Raw genomic sequence first — 17,244 nt, 5'->3', positions numbered from 1 at the left:
GGTAAAAGCAGTGGAACAAAGTTACAGTCAGGATTCACATTGCCAGCAATTGCTAGAACAATTATTGGTGGCTACTCCTCATAATCCCCCCTATACTGTCACAGCTTGCATTCTCAGGTACCAAGGGAGGATTTATGTGGGATAGGATAGTGATTTAAGACAAAAATTGATTGGATCATTACATGCTTCTTCTATTGGAGGACAATCTGGAATAGTAGCCACTTACCACAGAGTCAAGAAGTTATTTTATTGGCCATTATTGAAAAAGGATGTTGAGCTCTTTGTCCAGCAATGCCCTGTTTGCCAACGAGCTAAATCTGAGCACTGTCAGTACCCTGGTTTATTGGATCCTCTCCCCATTGCTGATATGGCTTGGACCCATATTTCCTTGGATTTTATTGAAGGTCTTCCTAAATCTAATGGTAAAGAAGTTATTCTTGTGGTGGTTGACAGGTTCACTAAGTATTCCCACTTCATTCCCTTGTCTCATCCATATACTGTCCAATCTGTGGCCAAGGCATTCATGGACAATGTGCACAAATTGCATGGCCTGCCTGCCTGCATAGTTTCAGACAGGGATCGAATCTTCACCAGTAAGATGTGGCAAGATATGTTCAAGGCTTTCAAAGTTCGGTTGCATCTCAGTTCAGCATACCATCCACAGAGTGATGGACAAATTGAAAGTGTTAATCAGTGCTTAGAATCTTATCTTCATTGTATGGCCTTCCAGGAACAAAAAAAGGTGGGCTGACTGGCTGCCCATGGCTGAGTGGTGGTATAATACCACATACCACACAACATCGAAGGTCACTCCTTTTCAAGCACTCTATGGATTTCCACCTCCTATGATCAGTGAAGTGTCTATCCCTGGACCAGTTACTGTGGAAGCTCTAGATTTCTTACAACAAAAGCAACGAATCTTAGACCAACTCAAAGCAAATCTGGCACAAGCACAAGGCATAATGAAGAAATATGTTGATTTAAAACGCACAGAACGCACGTTTGATGTGGGTGCCATGGTTTACTTAAAGATGCAGCCTTACAGAATGGCACCATTTGGCCTGCGACAAAACATCAGGCTCACCACTAAATATTATGGTCCTTTCAGAGTTTTGTCCAAGATTGGGAACACTGCTTACAAGCTGAACTTACCTGAAGGTGTGGGGATACATCCAATTTTCCATGTCAGTCAATTGAAGAAACATGTCGGCCCCAATGTTGTTCCACTACCTAACTTACCTCTCGTTGGACCTGATGGCAAAATCAAGACTGAATCTTCGGCAGTTTTGGAAACAAGGGCTCTGCCAAGAAATGGTGAACTGGTCACTTAGTGGTTAGTACAGTGGGCCAATCTCTCCCCTCAAGACGCTTCATGGGAAGATGCTGACTTTATCAAGAGTCTGTTTCCTACCTTCTACACCAAGACTCTCCATACTTGGTTCCCTGACACTGCTACTTGAGGACAAGTTCGCTCTCAAGGGGGAAGGAATGTCACAATCCTCAAGTTCAGAAGATTCAGTGTTCAACTTCTTTATGTGCGCTTGCGCTGTCGGGGTCAAGTTCAGATAACGATTCGGCTGTTAAGTGAAGATGGACGGCGGATACTCAATGAGATCAATCAACGCTCCAGATCGCTCGCCTTCTTTACTTTTACTGTTACCGTTCTCTATTGTCGTTTTACCTGAACTCTGTCAAACTATATTAAGCAGCTATGCTGCCGTGAAGAGTAAGAAGAAAACTACCAAACATATTGTCTTTTAGATATTCTGCTTAGCTAGGGTTAGTATCGCGTAGCTTTCCCCTTCAATTCCCCTCGCGATCTGTTGCGATTTCGTCTCAATTTGGCCAGATCCTTCCAGGAGGATCTGACACCCCCCCCCCCCATCGTTTCGCTGATAGATTGGATCGGGTATACGCATACCGCACAGCAACCGGCAGCCGCCAGTTCCTGCAATTACGCGGATTAGCGGATAGCCAGAGAGACGGCCGAGTCGCCGAGAGCCTGAGACGCATGCAACGCATATGGAAAGCCAGACCCTTCGTCGCGGGATCACGGTGACGGCCGGCCGCTGCAACTGCGTCCTCCCATTGCCCTCTCGCCGGCCAAGCTCCCGCCGAACGTCATCCCACGCCGAGGCGAGAGACTGCTGTCCAAGCTGTCGTGATAATGGTACACTTTTATTAAGTTGATCTAGAATTTTGTAATTTCGTGTTGGTTTACGAAGAATTTGATGTGGATACCCTTTTTTTAGTATTTATATTGGTGAAATTTATTAACTACTGTTTTGATGTCAAATCGAGGGCCCGACTACACACCCGAGATTTTCGCTCCAGGCTCCCAAAAACCTAGGACCGGCCCTGCCATCAGGATGAGTGGGCGAGTGGAGTTGGCGAAGCTTTTGCTCATCCTCAGCTCGCCAATTCTTTCGCTGGGATACCACAGGCACGGCGCGCCGTGGCATGGGCGAGCCAAATTTTGGGTCTCAATCCAAACGACCACCAACTATAACGGGCGATCCAAATATTGCAATGGTTAGTTTTGACTGCGAAGCAAACATAAAGCATGAACCTCGCTGACCTGGCACCAACTGGTTTGCGATCCCACGGGCAGCAGGTGGGCCCTCATTACTCTGGGTAGTGGTGCGGTCGGCAACTAGCCAGCCACAAGGGGCCGACGCACCCACGCCGTCGTGTGCCGGTGCCAACTCGAACAACAATTCATCCTACCCAGGGGTAGTTCTTTGTTTCTGCTTCAACTCGGAAATGGTTCATTCTTACCTAAACACGTACATGGTCTTCCGCGTTAATGCGGCCCGGCACAAGGATTTCTGTCCTTACCACTGAACTGACCTAAACGCTTACTGTGCGGCATATGAATCAGCAGTGATATGAATTTTAAACTATCGAGTCTGAATGAACAATTCGCTTCTTGTATGTGAAGAATATGCCCTACAACATGAGAAGCAGGGGTGCAGGCCGTGCAGGCACAGGCCCTACCATCTCGACAAAAAATGTGAGAAAAACAACACGTCGCAGCTACGTCATGACTCGTGTGATTTACAAACATGCACCCTGACCAGATTAAGCTTTACAGTCTTTCAAAAAGACAAGAAGAAGAGAGCAATAATAACCACTTGAAATATACTCTGCACTACGGAGTAGTACTGTATTTCTCAAAAATATATGTACTATTGCACTACTGTAATATCCTTGTTTCTTTTTGAACAGAAGACTGTAATATCCTTGTTTCTGCAACATTCGCACGGTTCCCACACACCCAAACAGAGGACAGAAGAGGGGAGAAAACAGAAAAGCAAAGCTCATCACCAGCCCTTGCCAATCAACCACAGCCAGTCAAGCACTACACCGGAGAATATGCCGGCAAGGAGGCAGACGACAAGCACGTTCCCCAGAGCGTTCTGCTCCGGTCCCTGCACAAGCAAAAATGAACTTCGAGTTACAACCTCAGATCCATACCGTGAAACAGTGACCAGCTCCTGACAGCAATTTTTTTTTCTTTCTCAATACGATATTTGCATATGGAAAAGGATGAATGGACTCACCTTGTATCCGCTGGGCGCATCGGTGAGGACGCACACGGTGAGGTAGCCGTTGGTCAGGCCCAGGAAAGACGTCAGGAAGATCATGTAACCTTGGTCGCCGTACTTGGCGGTGAAGTAGAACGCTGGGATGAACAGGAAGCGCGCAAGGATCGCAGCCATCAGGCCCTTCCGGTTGGTGAGCTTCAGGCACTTGATCAGTGGCACGTACCTACCAATCAGATCTAACCCATTGTACATCACGATCAGCACAAGCACGTACCTGAATTTTGTCATGAAATATTATGTCAGATACTTGCACAATATTACAGAGATTTGCAGAAATTTGCAAAAGTGCTCGATACATTACCATGTCCCCAGACCGTGTGTTCCAGTGTCTTCAGATAAGAATCCAGGGAAGATTGATAGGGTCAAGATGTATATCAGGAAAATATCAAGCGCGTAGTCTATGTTCTGCATCAGCAGCTGTTTGGTGCTGTAACGTTCGTGCTTTTGCGGATCCTCCTCAACCTGCAATATCAGTAGATCAAACATTTCATTCTCATGGCAAACTTAAAGGCAAGCCTATGTAGGCATATCAGACAGACATACTTGTCTATCTTGATCAGTTTTGAGTCCTGCAGCAGCAAGGTCACTGCCAACAGTCTTGCTCCCTTCGGAGGCTGCCTTTGCCCGGTAGTACTTCACGATAGGTAATTTGGGGAAGACATATGCATATAGAACGAGGCAAACTAGCTCGAAGATACATGTTATTGAAAAGAATAGCACTGCACCCCAAAACAATTGATTGGTTATACAGATAAATCATGAGATACATCTGCAAGTAAGATTGAAAGAAGCACTCAAACATTAAAAGAAGATAATTATATGAACAAGAAGATTTTATAGCATTACTATTTACGCATAATCAATGCACAACAAATTTATCTGTAAAAGTAGCCATAAGCAAGACATAATTCTCGGACGATCTTTTTAAGACAAGTGGTTCTATAATTTGGTTCATAATCAGAATTCCAAGATCTATTTTTACACTGAATCATCAGTACAATTGATTATTTAATAAAATGTTTTGGAGTAAATTTCACAGAACTCAGGTTTTCTTTGTCATAGTTGTAGAAAACCCCATGTTCCTTGGCTAGTGGTACCTAACCCCAGATTTTTATGTTAAGAGATTTCATAATACCCAGGCTTCTCAAAACATGTACTTGCTTTCTGTTCATCATCGTGCCCAGGAGTTTTCTAGTAAATTTTACAGTTCCCTCTACTGTCGGTCCACTCGACCTGGAGCCCACCATCTCAGTGCCAACAGGTTTCTTTTAAAATCGTTTGCCATTAGAACCAGGGTAAATGTCAACTAGACACTGAACTTACTGTTTCATGCAACAATGGCCATATTTCTCTGGAACTTTTCTCAAATTTACAATATTTTTACCATACAAAAACGAAATTTATTAATTTTTAAAGCAACCTTTGTATGGAAGTCATGTCACTGTTCATCCTCTTCATTTTTTTCATATAGTTCAAAAACTCGACCTGCAAAGGGGTGACCCACCCCCCCAGGCATTTGCATTAAGAAGACCTTCTCACGCAGGTCGAGAAAGCGCCGAACCCCTGCCCCACCCATACACAGCTGCACCGAAGCCCGTGTGAGACCGGGCGGGCCTCAGGTTGCTTAAGGTGTGAGACAGACGAGAGGAATTTTTAACCATAGCCTGAATTCGCTACCACGGGGAGTCGAACTCAAGACCTGAGGAGTGCTACTAGAGTTGTTCCCTTAACCATTAGCCAAGGATTTTCATATAGTTTAATATAAAAGTTCTATATTATGCTATAGTTTCACTAAATCTGCATATCTTGGCAAGATTAGGACATACTAGCTCCATTTCGAAGACCATTTTGTGAATTCTCAAAAGCTGCCTTTGTAATTAATCTCAAAACTGATGTTAGAACTCCTGATGCAGCCAAACCCGCCAGGTAGGACTGAAAATGAAAAGCAAGATATGGGTCATGAAAGGTTAAATATGGCCTCTCAGCCTCAGATACACAAAGATAACGCAAGCATCACAGGGTACTGAAAAGAACTAAATATTGTTATAATGGACTAAAAGGTGACCTGAATGAACTCTGGGCACATCAAGGAAAGGTCACCAACCAAGCCACCTTGAACAAGCGCATCAGACGTCCCAAAAAAGGCACTGATTATGCATACACCAATGTATACTGCAATTCCACCTCGTCCTTTAGTACCAACATCCAGCTAAAATAACAAAGATTGTTTGCATCAGCTGTTATACTGGAACATCAATCTCTGTTTGTTTTGGCCAAGAGGCAATATACAATGTGCTTACCAGTATTAACGCGAAAGAGCTAAGGAAGAAAAGTGCAAATCCCAACAGATTTCTGCGCCTCGTGTTGAGTTTTGCTTCATGGTATGTCAGGATGCAGGTTATTCCAAAGGCAAAAGGCTGGTAAACTAGCGTAAGAACTCTTGTGGGATGGTAGTTCTGCAGTCAGTTACAGTAAGTTATAAATCATTGGATAAATTTTTGAATATAACGCTGCAACAAGAATGGGAAGCAATGGAGGGTAGAAATGATAAATCACATCACTAAAATGAGTTCAGCGTCCAATCGACAAGCACTGGATCCGAATGTTTGGATATTTGCTGAACTGAGAAGAAAATCATGGCTATTTCTCAGCCTACAGCAACATTCTGAGCAACGGCAAAAGGATGTCCTTAGCTTCTATTAAGTGTTAGAACGATGTTACTGGTGTACTTTTGCGTCTAAAGTGCGGGTATGATGCTACTACACACTGATTTGAATCAAACCATCTTGAGTTTCACCAAACAAGTACATACCGGGAACAGAGAGACATAGTAGTCTTCGATGGTAAGCATACTGTTCCATGCGAAAAGGCTTCCATTGCCCAAAAACCAGCACACAAGTATGCCCCAGAACTTCCCCTGTAAAACACAACCAAAGTAGCAATAGTAAGTTCATCGTTAAATTTAAGACAGGATCACTACGAGAACCATCAGATGAATTTGCATAACAAAAGAAGTGAAGTAAAGAGACCTTTACTGCAGGTGACTCTGCACCTGCTATCTCGAGTCCCATGATAATTGCCTTCACCTTAGCCTACCCCAGAAAAGTCGGAAACACTGCAAAGAAATCAGGACTCTGTTAACACACTGGAAGAATCCGTACGTCAGAGTCTGAGAGAAAGAAGTAGACGCCTGAGCAAAACGTTGCCATGCTGACAGAGTTTATAGCAAGATGACATCTGTAAGAGAAATCAATTCATAGAAGGGATTCAAGGAACAGAAGTGTCTAAATCCAAGAGCTCCCATGGTCCGGCATCTAAAAGTAGTTCAGACGTTTAAGGAACCAGTTACCGGTCACTCGTCGTAGGAATCTGAGACTTGGAACCTAATAAAACTGGCCTATTAACTCCATGGATTTGAATTAGCAAGAACCCATGGCCGCACGTCGCCAGAACTAGCACCGTTCCGGGCGTACCTACCGCTTTTTATTTTTGGAGAAAAAAACTACGCGGTCACCTACGCAAATAAAGAAGAGCCCAACTGAGACCGACCGAGCGTACTGAAGAAGAAGAGCCTAACTGAACATGATATGGATGGTAGCACGCGCTAAGCAAAATTGGCAATTCAATGAACCATGATTTGGGACCCGATTGCTCATTGCCACATCAAAGAAGGATTCCCCACGAACCCCGTAAAAACTGAACTCCCCAAACAACCCATCCAAAATCCGATCGAGCCAGCGTTTCTGGGCAGGAGAACCCAATCCACGACAGTCCAGTACGAGTAGGCTTACCCTGTTGCGCCCCGCACGTCGCCGTCGGCCGGCGCAACAGGTCGCGGGGAAGAAAGCTAAACAACAACGAACGGCCAGATCTGCCGCCAGAGCACGGGAAGAAAGCACTGACCGGAAGGAGCAAGAGCATCCGATCTCCGGCACGGTCGCGCGCGGCGGCCGGCGGCCAAGTCGAGGGGGGAAGGGGAGCCTACAGGAGGCGGGATCTCCAGCCGTGCGGTCCGCTCAAGGATATATATAGTGGCCGTCGAGATTTATGAAAGGCAGTTGAGATTTACGTGCGGCAGCTGGGATATTGGAACCTTTTGTTTTCTTAACCTTCGATTGACCACTGGCTGTCTGGCTGGAAGAATCTTGGGGAATAAATCACCCGGCACGCTTAACGCATGTAGCGTGGGCGCACGAGGATCAGTCGGCGCATGTTCATCCGGGAGGATACTATATCTTGACGGCGACAGATAGTTGGATTGGAAAATCCGACGGCCGGCGCCCGGCGAGTTCAGAGTTCAGACTGTCTAGAACGGCGTTCCCACTAGAAGTCCACCACGGCGACTTCGTGGACCCTGTTTTATCTATATCTATATCTATACTCATAAATAAATAAATAAATAAACAAAAAGCAGAAACGTTTTCTTCCTGGTCCGTACGTGAAATTTGCGATTGGGGACTTCAAGTTTTTGTTAATTCAACCCACGATCCAAATTATATGGGCTATTATGAAAATTTGCATCTCCTTCCCAATATCTCTCCCAAACCCCAATACCGTTGCACCTCTGCTCTTCTTTCTCCCGACCTCCCGTGGCCGACGCCGCTCCCTCCCGCTGCCGGCGCTGCTCTTCTCTGCCGCCCGGGCGCCGCTTCCTCCCGCCGTTGGCGCTTCTCCCCTATGCTCTACCGCTGGCGCTGCTCCCTCCCGCACGAGGCGACCAACAGAGGAGCTGGGTGAGGGGGCGTGGCTGTAGACCCGCGGGAGGTGTTTCCTCAGTGCACCCCATCGTCTAGCAGCTGGTCCTGCACCGACCGCGCGTGCCTCCTCCACTTCCCTTTCTCTGTCGATCTCCGTCTCTCCCTGTCTCTCTCTGTCTCTATCTTTCTCTCTTCATAATGACCCCTCCCCTTCTCTTCTCTATTGTTTATGTTGGTGATAATGGTGACTTATGTTGCCGTGTCATATACGCATATCAATGTTGTATTAAATATTGATGAATTTTATCCGTTATCATTATATTGAGGAGGTAATCTCATTTTGGCACACAAATGTTACCACAATCCAGCTCATCCAGGTTAATTAGAAACCAAACAACAACCTGGCTCATCCATGTTAGACAACGAAACACAGAAAAGAAATATCCTTATACACGCCATCAATGGCTATCCCTATCCACTTTTGCTTGACCGCGAACCTAACGTACTCAAGTGACCGTGACAACGCACGAGCACTGTACTAGTTTATTTAAAAGACAAAATATAAATAGTAGAACAGAGGGATCGATGTAGATTGAGCCGCTAAAGTTAACACTGTCGATTAAAAAACTCAATCCGGAAAAAATGTGCAATTTTAGCAAAGTTCTAGTGCATATTTTGGTTTGCGGTTGTGTTATTTCTAAGACGAATTAATTCTAACAATCGCACGATCTAATCACTCAGATTCGTGCAAGATTCTTGCAAATACAAAAGATGAGAAAATCTTAGTCGGATGGTTATGATGGTCGGCTCAGAAAATCATAAATATAAGTTGTTCTGATTTTGTCAGGTCAAGTTTGACCAACACCTACCACCATCTATAATTCTAAATTAGTTTGTTAAATCCATCATTGTATATACCTTCTTAAATATTAGTACTACGTTTTTTATAAACTTGAAAAAGTTTGACTTAGGATAAACTTATAGACTATCTTATAATTAGGAATGGAGGGTTCATCATTTAGATTGAAGCCCTCGCGGATGCAAGTTTTGGTTCCTGTTTACGATTTTATACCTGAATTTCATGGAGTATCAATTTTCTCTCAGCTTCTTTCATATCTTTTTGTTAGTGATTCTGCGCGTAGATGGCACGGAAGTACGGAGTACCATGAAAGAGTACTGCCTGCTCCAGGGACTCTTATTCATCGATTGCCATGTGCTCGTCCTCAGGACATGCATTATCAACATCTGAACATCTGGTTCCTTACTTCTGGGTTTTCTAGTAGCCAATCTCCAACGGCTTCCTCACATAATTGGTCACGGCTCACTTTAATTCGTGAAACACAAACGGTGACAACTCATCACTGACATCTTGCCACATTGGAGGTTCGCATTGTTATTCGACAGCTGAAGATGGACGTTGGTTCGCTTAGGACAAGGGTGTATGTACACACTTGTCCTAAGTGTAGAGATTTTTTTTTTCATTTTTGGCTTTTTCCTATAGTGTAATATACTGTGAGGAGTTTAACCTTTTCTTTCTGGGCACGCCTACCTCTCAGTCGATGGCATCGCAGCAACGTGATTAGCCCTCCGCCTGCATGTGCCTGTGCGTGAGTGCGTCCGTGTGTGTGCGTTGACTGTCCTAGCTATTCCAAGAAAAAGGCTTAGCTGATTTTTTTTTTGATAGAAAATTACATAAGTTTTACGTCTCTATTATTAGAAGCGCACGTGTTACTTGTTGTTGTGTGCATCGAGCGATGCGGAGGTCAGGGATGTCCTTCTTTTCGTAAAAAAAAACGTACATTACTTGTGCTACCGCCATTTTGGATTGTGCCACAAGAGAAATGGAGAATTGGGACCCGATACACATAAATAAAGCTCACGTCTATAACATGTTTTACCACGTGCCAAACACAACATGTAGTACAAAGTTGGGACGAACCTCAATGGTGAATCTAACGACCATAAAATCGTCTGAGCAATAAAAAAAAAATCTCATGCCACTAAGATTTAGCAAAACTCATAGAGATATATTTGCTGATAAATAAGAAATGTTAAATCTCGGTCATTTGCAACTCACACACACACAAAACTCAATTGCGCATCAAGAATTTTAATGTGCAACCCACCAAAAAAATTAAATTGCACATTAGGAGGGAAGATGTGCAATTCATCTAAGAAAGTAGTCTTAAGTCCCAGTCATCAAGAAATACATTTAAACCTCAGTCATGCGCAAATTCAATTGCACATCACTATACTTAACGTGCAACTCACCCCCCCCCCCCAAAAAAAATGCACATTATAAGAGGTGATGTGCAATTCACCTAAAAAATATTCTTAAGTCTCGGTCATGAAAAACTACATTTAAAATAACAGTCATGCACGAATCACACATGAAATAACCCAATTGCACATTTGTATACTTAATGTGCAACTCACTCAAAAAAATAAATTGCACATTACTAGAGATGATGTGCAATTCACTTAAAAAAAACTCTCAAGTCACGATCATGTGCAACTCACACCAAAAAACGCAATTACACATCAAGAGTCTTAATGCACAGCTTCTCGAGAAAAAATAAATTGCACATTAGGAGAGGTAGTGTGCAACTCATCCAAAAAAATACTCTTAAGTATCAGTCATGTGCAACTCACACAAAAAATACTCATTTGCACAACAAGAGTCGTAATGTCTAACTCTTCCAGAAAAAATAAGTTGCACATTAGGAGAGGTGATATGCAACTAAAAAAACACAATTGCACATCAAAAGGCGTAGTGTGCAACTTACCAAAAAAGGCTTAATTAATGTGCAACTTGATCATGTTCAAAAAAAAATACTAAATTGTGCATCGAGGGAGGTGATGTGCAACAAACAAACAAAAATCAATTGCACATCAAAAGGCTTAATGAGCAATTCACCCCCGAAACACTAAATTGTGCATCAAGAGAGCTGATGTGCAACTAACCAAAAAAACTCAATTATGCGTCCATATAGGGCACGAGCTCTAATCCAATAATCAATTACGCATTGGGACAGATCTTGTGCAACTGGTCTCAAAAACTCAAATGGACTTATCCTCAACTATTTCTCTGACAACTTATATCTAGCAAACTCCAAACGAAAAATTTACCCCACTAGCATCTAAGCCCATGCGTTGGTTGCTTGACCTCGAAAAAAAAGAGAGGCTAATCATCTTTCCAAAAAAAAGAATACTAACCATGGCACGTGACCAATCATACGGTTATGGAGGTGATTGGGTTCTAATAAAAATAAGCGATTGAGAGTTAGCAAATACCTAAAAATAGGACATAAGAAAAATAAATAAAGTGCAGATTATCTTCTTTATATGTTGCATTTTAAGTTATGTCACATATCTAACTTGTTCAATGATAGTGGAACTCGGAGCGTGGAGTAGGTCACAATTATTTTACTTTTAAAGTATCTCATTTATATAGACCCGGAAAACACAAATCAACCACTTGTGATTAACACAACCTAAGAAACTAAATAATAAAATAGAATATATAGATGAAAACAGAAAGTCAAGAGAAACAGAAAAACCAAAACCAAAAATCAATCAAAGCAAGGTGCAAATAAGAAACCAAATAAAAAATGAAACAAACAAAATGCAAGAAGATAGGGTCAAACCTGCAACCTCCATATCACTGCTACACAACAGCCTACCAGTGGCGGTGGAAAAACTGGATCAGTGGCTGGCATGCAGCCCGCCACTAAGCTTGCGCCACTGGTGATGTACACCACCGGTGGCGGTGACACCAACGGCCACCGATGTCAACCCAACAACAGTGGCTGTCGCATGCCACCGCCACAGGTGTTGTTTTGCCGCAACAAAAAAAGAAACATCGGTGGCTGTCGCATGGCACCACCACCAGTGTGGTTTTGCCAAAATAAAATAAAAAACATTGGGCCGGCCCGCAGGCCCACACCGAATCCAAGAAGCGGCGGCGCTCTCGTCGTCTCCACAGCGGCGGCGAGCTCCTCCCATGGCGGCGGCGCTCAGTCTGCAGGAAAATGATAGATCTGAGAGTGAGAGGGGGAGAGAGAGGGAGATAGAAGGAGTGAGAGGGAGAGAGAGAGGGAGTGAGCTCACAGGATCCGGCAGCGGCATGGTCGAGGGCAACATAAAGCAGACCCGCGGCATGGTCGAGGGGGAAACCGGATCTCGTCGTGGCGGAGGAAACCGGGGATCCGGCGACCGCACCATGGACGCGATGAGGAGGGAGGAGGTCGGCGGCCGCGAGCGAGGAGGAGGGAGGAGGCCGAGCTCCTCACGCGCCTGTCCTCGGAGGCGGCGACTCGCGCAGGAGGCGCCGTATCCCATGGCGGCCTCCTCCATGGCGGCGAGGCTGGGGGAGCCCGTGTCTGGCGGAGGAGATAAGGAGGAGGGCGCGAGGAGGAGCCCATGTTCGGCGTGGATCTGCAGAGGGGGAGGAGGAGAACAGGAGAGATGGGGAGAGGATCGGGAGGGGAGGAGATCGGGAGGGAGGAGTCATGAGATGAGGAAGGGAGAGAGGAGATGGGTTCGGGTCCTTCTGGAGGGTGGAGATATGGAGAGAGAGAAAGGAGCGAGAGAATCGGAGGGAGATAAGAGGCGCCACGTCATGGATCCGGTCCGGTTTTCCTCCACCAATCACACGAGAGCACTCGGATCCGTGTTTTTTCAGATTCCAGACAACCATTGGGCTCAAATACAGCACCAGTGGCGGGTGTCATCCCCAAAACAACCACTGGTGACTTATGCAATTTTATTTTTTTATTTTTCATATAATTTATAAATACTTTATGTGACTAAATTGGTTTAGAAGTGTGTAATAATGGTCTACTTTGTGTTAAAATTGGATATGCAACATTTTGAGTATTATTACATGTACTTGCTTCACAAAACACTCTATTTCTGCATTTATAAAATGGAAAGAACATTCATTTTACTTATAAAGTTGTAAATTTCTTTGGAAACCTTGTTTGTCATGACAAGATACACCTCTGTGCAAAAATTGGATACAATATGATGAACGGTGACATAGAAATGGTCGTGACTTTGGTCATCTGGCTTGAAACTCATTAACATTCATTCGTAATAGTCCATTTTGAGAAGATGTTTTTTGAAATGTAGTCAAAATTCGAGTTTATTATTTTTCATGGCAACTAGTACACATAAAAGGATTCCATGCCAAAGAATGGAATTTTTTGACATTTTCTTCATATTGTTAGATTTTTCGCAAGATGGGATGAAAATTATCGGCACATCTTTCCATAGAAGGTTGCTGAATATTTGAACATCCTATACGAATCTTACATCATTCTTACTTGGGTACCTTAAAATGGTTTTTTGAATTTTTTAGGAACAAACTATCACACACTTGTAGTTCAAATTTGAATTACTTTCGGGAAATCGCTAGACATTCATTTAAATGGAGAAAAATAGCAATATAGATAGAAAATTTAAAACCTTTGGACAGTAGCAATTAAATATGTCATAGTTGTGTGAACATTAGATAGGTGCCATTTCGAACCATAAAAAATTGACTTGTTTCACATAATACTTTATTTTTTGCATTGAAAAAAATGGAAAATCATATTTTATTGGAAAGACCATGTGATATTATTGTTCCAACGTGTAAATAAGTAGAAATGAGGACTTTAGCAAAAAGAATCCCATTGTTTGGTTTTTTTTTTTGAATTAGTTATGATTTTTGCAAATTTCAGCGGTCTCCGAGGAGAACACCAGTGGCGAGTCTATAAGCCAAGACCAGCCACTGGTGACCCCACAGCAGTGGTGGGCTGAGAAACCAGCCACTGGTGAGCCACCATCAGTGGCGGGTGTTTAGACACGACCCGCCACTGGTGACCCCCTACAGACCGCTGAAACTTGAAAATTTGTATATAATTCATAAAAAATCAGACAAAGGTGATTCTTTTTGCTAAGGTCTTCATTTTTATTGATTAACATGTTGGAATAAAAATATCATATGGTGTTTCTCCAAAAAATGATTTACAACCAAGATAATCATCATATATGAAATAAATAAATAAATTACTTTTTCTAACCAAAATCAATTATATTATTGCTCCATAATATAAAGCATGAAAAGGGAAGAATTTACAAAAAAAGAATCATATTTTTCTCTTTTGTTGTGAATTAGTTATGAATTCTACAATTTTAAGGGGTCTCTAGTGGCCGTTTTTAAATTTTCAGTTAAAAACGGCCACTAGAGGTGTGGGATCACCAGTGGCTGTTTTAATCTTAGGACAGCCACTGGTAACAAGTGGGGGAATCCCCACCGAACATCAGTGGCTGTGGACTTGCACCGCCACCAGTGGTTGTGATTCAGTTTTCACCATCTCCACCGCCACTGGTGCTAGACCACCAGTGGCTGTTGCTGTCCACCGCCACTGGTGGAGCACCAGGGGCTGTGATTTTTTTGCCCCGCTCGAACAGCCACCGGAGGTCGTCCGCCAAAGCTACATTCTGGCGTAGTGTATACAGACAAACAAATGGCACCATCTACCACCACGACAACATGTTGCTAGTGCACATTCCCAGTTAGTCACCTATGTATCGTGTCGTTTGTTTGCTCTAGCTGCAGCACGAATCTCAATGTCCGATCGGACGGACCAGAACATCGACTGAGAAATAACTATTTCTCAGCAACAGCAAATCCGTTTCTTTTAAAGATGACCAATTCGATCTGACCTATGCTCTCATGAGATCAACGGCGTAATGAACCATCAATCATAGCCAAGTGCAGCATAGCATAGCTGCCGATTAGAATATCTAGGATAGATCCCCCAAATTTGCTTACTTTTTCTTGCTACTACTTAGTTGTTTATTGTACTTTGCACAGCTAAAGGTCTGTCTTCTTTGCTTTCTGCCCGCCACTTTGTATTAAATTTCGCACAATCTTATGTCACCCCTTGCTTCCAACATTTACCCTTTCTTGCACGCTCTCTTAGTCAAACCTCGTGGACCCGCGACGTGATGTTTTGCACGTTGTTTTATGCTCCTATGCTTAAGGGTTTCGACACCTACTACTCATCATCAGTTCCACTTAAATGAAAAATTCGGGAGAGAAGAATGGTTGGTTTGCTCCCGTCAACAGCTAACCGGGTTCTGAGAACCTGTCATGAACGATGCTGACAGACCGTTGGCATCCTGAGTTTTCATCGTTGCAATGATGCCTTCAACGGCCCCAACCTAGCTAGCTTGATTTGTCAGGAACTTAACCATTTATTTAAATCGTGTTTTTTTTAAGATGGCACTTGCCCTTTGCATCCTTGGATCCACACAACAACAGACATCACGATGAATTAACCGTGCATCGTGTGCTCATCTTGTGAAAAAAAAGATCATCTACCACAAACCTATCATTCGGACGACTAAATCCACCGCCGGAATAATATTGGGCCAAGCAACGGGCCAGCTAATTGAAATCAACGCCTTCGAGAAGAGAACGCTGCTCACATGTCGATGTTGCCGGGTCCAACATGGGGCAGTCACACTTGGAACATAGTTTCGAGCCAACACCTTTAAAAAGGATACAGCACACGTACTGCCCAATCAAGCCAGCGAAGGTTAGACCGTGAGTTTTCACCCGAAGAGCTCGCATCCTCGTTAAAATCACCAATATTGCCTTGTATCCTTCTAATCGATAAACGTTTGCCCTCACAGAACATCGTACTAGCTGGTTCATAAGGCGAAAAAGAGCTAGCATGCTCATATCAAGGGAAAACCATTGGAAGCAGGTTAAGGACCATCACCTGTATCATATCCGGTCGTTGTCGCACCACCATTAGGGACCTTCGTCCCGCTATTCATGTTGAACCTCCAGGCTAAAAAGATCAACGAAAGATCAGTGACAACGGAACGTTAAGGCATTGGCGACGGGTTGAACAGTGACAAATGTCATCCAAACCACGAGTCGTCGTCTAGCTCCTACGGAAGAAAGCTGCAATCACAGATCTCGAGAATGACTCATCACCGGGGGTTGGATACATCGCGGTTTGCCCAATCTCATCCACCGCCTTGGGTCGCCGCCACATCAGGGTCCGATCATCCCGGTGCCACCGCCCACCAGAGACAGGACCAAATCACCACCGGGACAATGTTAGAGGAAGCCAACTGTTTTTTTAGTCCCGGTGGTCTACCTTCCTCCTAGGCCTCTCTCTACCTTCCATAAAACCCTAATTCCCCCCAAACCCTGACTCCAACACCCGCGTCCGCTGCCATTTCGCCTCTTTTCCTGGCACTGGACTACAAGTACGTCACCGAGGAGTGCCTCCGCAAATGGAAGAGCCAGTCCGCCGCCGGCTTCCGCCTCCCCGATCCGGTTCCCATGTCACGCTTCCTCTACGAGCTATATATGCTAGAGCGATTGTGAGCTCCTGACGAATGATTAGGTTCTGTGCAGTTCGTTGGGGCTGGTCATTCTTTTGGTGCTGATTGCGTTGGTTGGGGTGCGCAGGTGCGGGGCGACCTGCCGTCGAAGAAGCACCGTATTTTTAGTTACGAATACGCATTTGACTTATTTTCCGTCTCCAAAAAGCCAAAAGCACGACATGAATTAAATCGATGGCACCGTTACCGTATCTAGGGGTGAACATTTTAACTGAAAACCGAACCAAAAAACCGGGATCGAAACCGAATGATCCAGAACCAACAATTTCGGTATCTAATTCGGTTCTGAACTTTGAAGAACCAAAATTAATGTGGCTAATTCGGTTTTCAGCCGAAATAACCGAAGCCCCCCCCGAACAACACACATAGAAAAGCCTATACCATCCGTACCGGCCCAATAGCCCACGTACTAGTCCACTGGCGCAGCAGCCCATAAAAACAGCCTCGTTCCTGAATCGGTCTATCTCATGCCGATCGATCTCTCCTGATCGTTGCTTCTCCCGATCCCCTCCCTCCCCGATCTG

General features: G+C 44.1%; 1 protein-coding gene across 3 annotated transcripts; it reads right to left on the bottom strand.

Moving 5' to 3' along the window:
- Positions 1-3,014: 3,014 nt before the first annotated feature.
- On the bottom strand, positions 3,015-7,804 carry LOC100846581 (equilibrative nucleotide transporter 3). Of its 3 annotated transcripts, none has more exons than XM_003562881.4 (10): positions 7,512-7,804; positions 6,638-6,723; positions 6,421-6,525; positions 5,909-6,064; positions 5,674-5,817; positions 5,435-5,540; positions 4,152-4,327; positions 3,910-4,070; positions 3,564-3,822; positions 3,015-3,431 (listed from the first exon to the last, which is right to left on the bottom strand). In XM_003562881.4, exons 2-10 carry the CDS (start codon positions 6,677-6,679, stop codon positions 3,324-3,326), a joined length of 1,257 nt encoding a protein of 418 aa, XP_003562929.1. In that variant the 5' UTR covers positions 6,680-6,723; positions 7,512-7,804; the 3' UTR covers positions 3,015-3,323. The 3 variants fall into 3 exon arrangements, with proteins under 3 accessions (XP_003562929.1, XP_014753263.1, XP_010237136.1); XM_014897777.2 differs by having other exon boundaries at positions 7,400-7,681; XM_010238834.3 differs by lacking the exon at positions 7,512-7,804 and adding an exon at positions 6,958-7,083.
- Positions 7,805-17,244: the final 9,440 nt, after the last annotated feature.

Source organism: Brachypodium distachyon, chromosome 1 (genome assembly GCF_000005505.3).
Source record: "Brachypodium distachyon strain Bd21 chromosome 1, Brachypodium_distachyon_v3.0, whole genome shotgun sequence".
Lineage (NCBI taxonomy): Eukaryota > Viridiplantae > Streptophyta > Magnoliopsida > Poales > Poaceae > Brachypodium > Brachypodium distachyon.
Note: the sequence above shows the minus strand (reverse complement) of the source record. Positions and strands in the feature narration are given on the sequence as shown.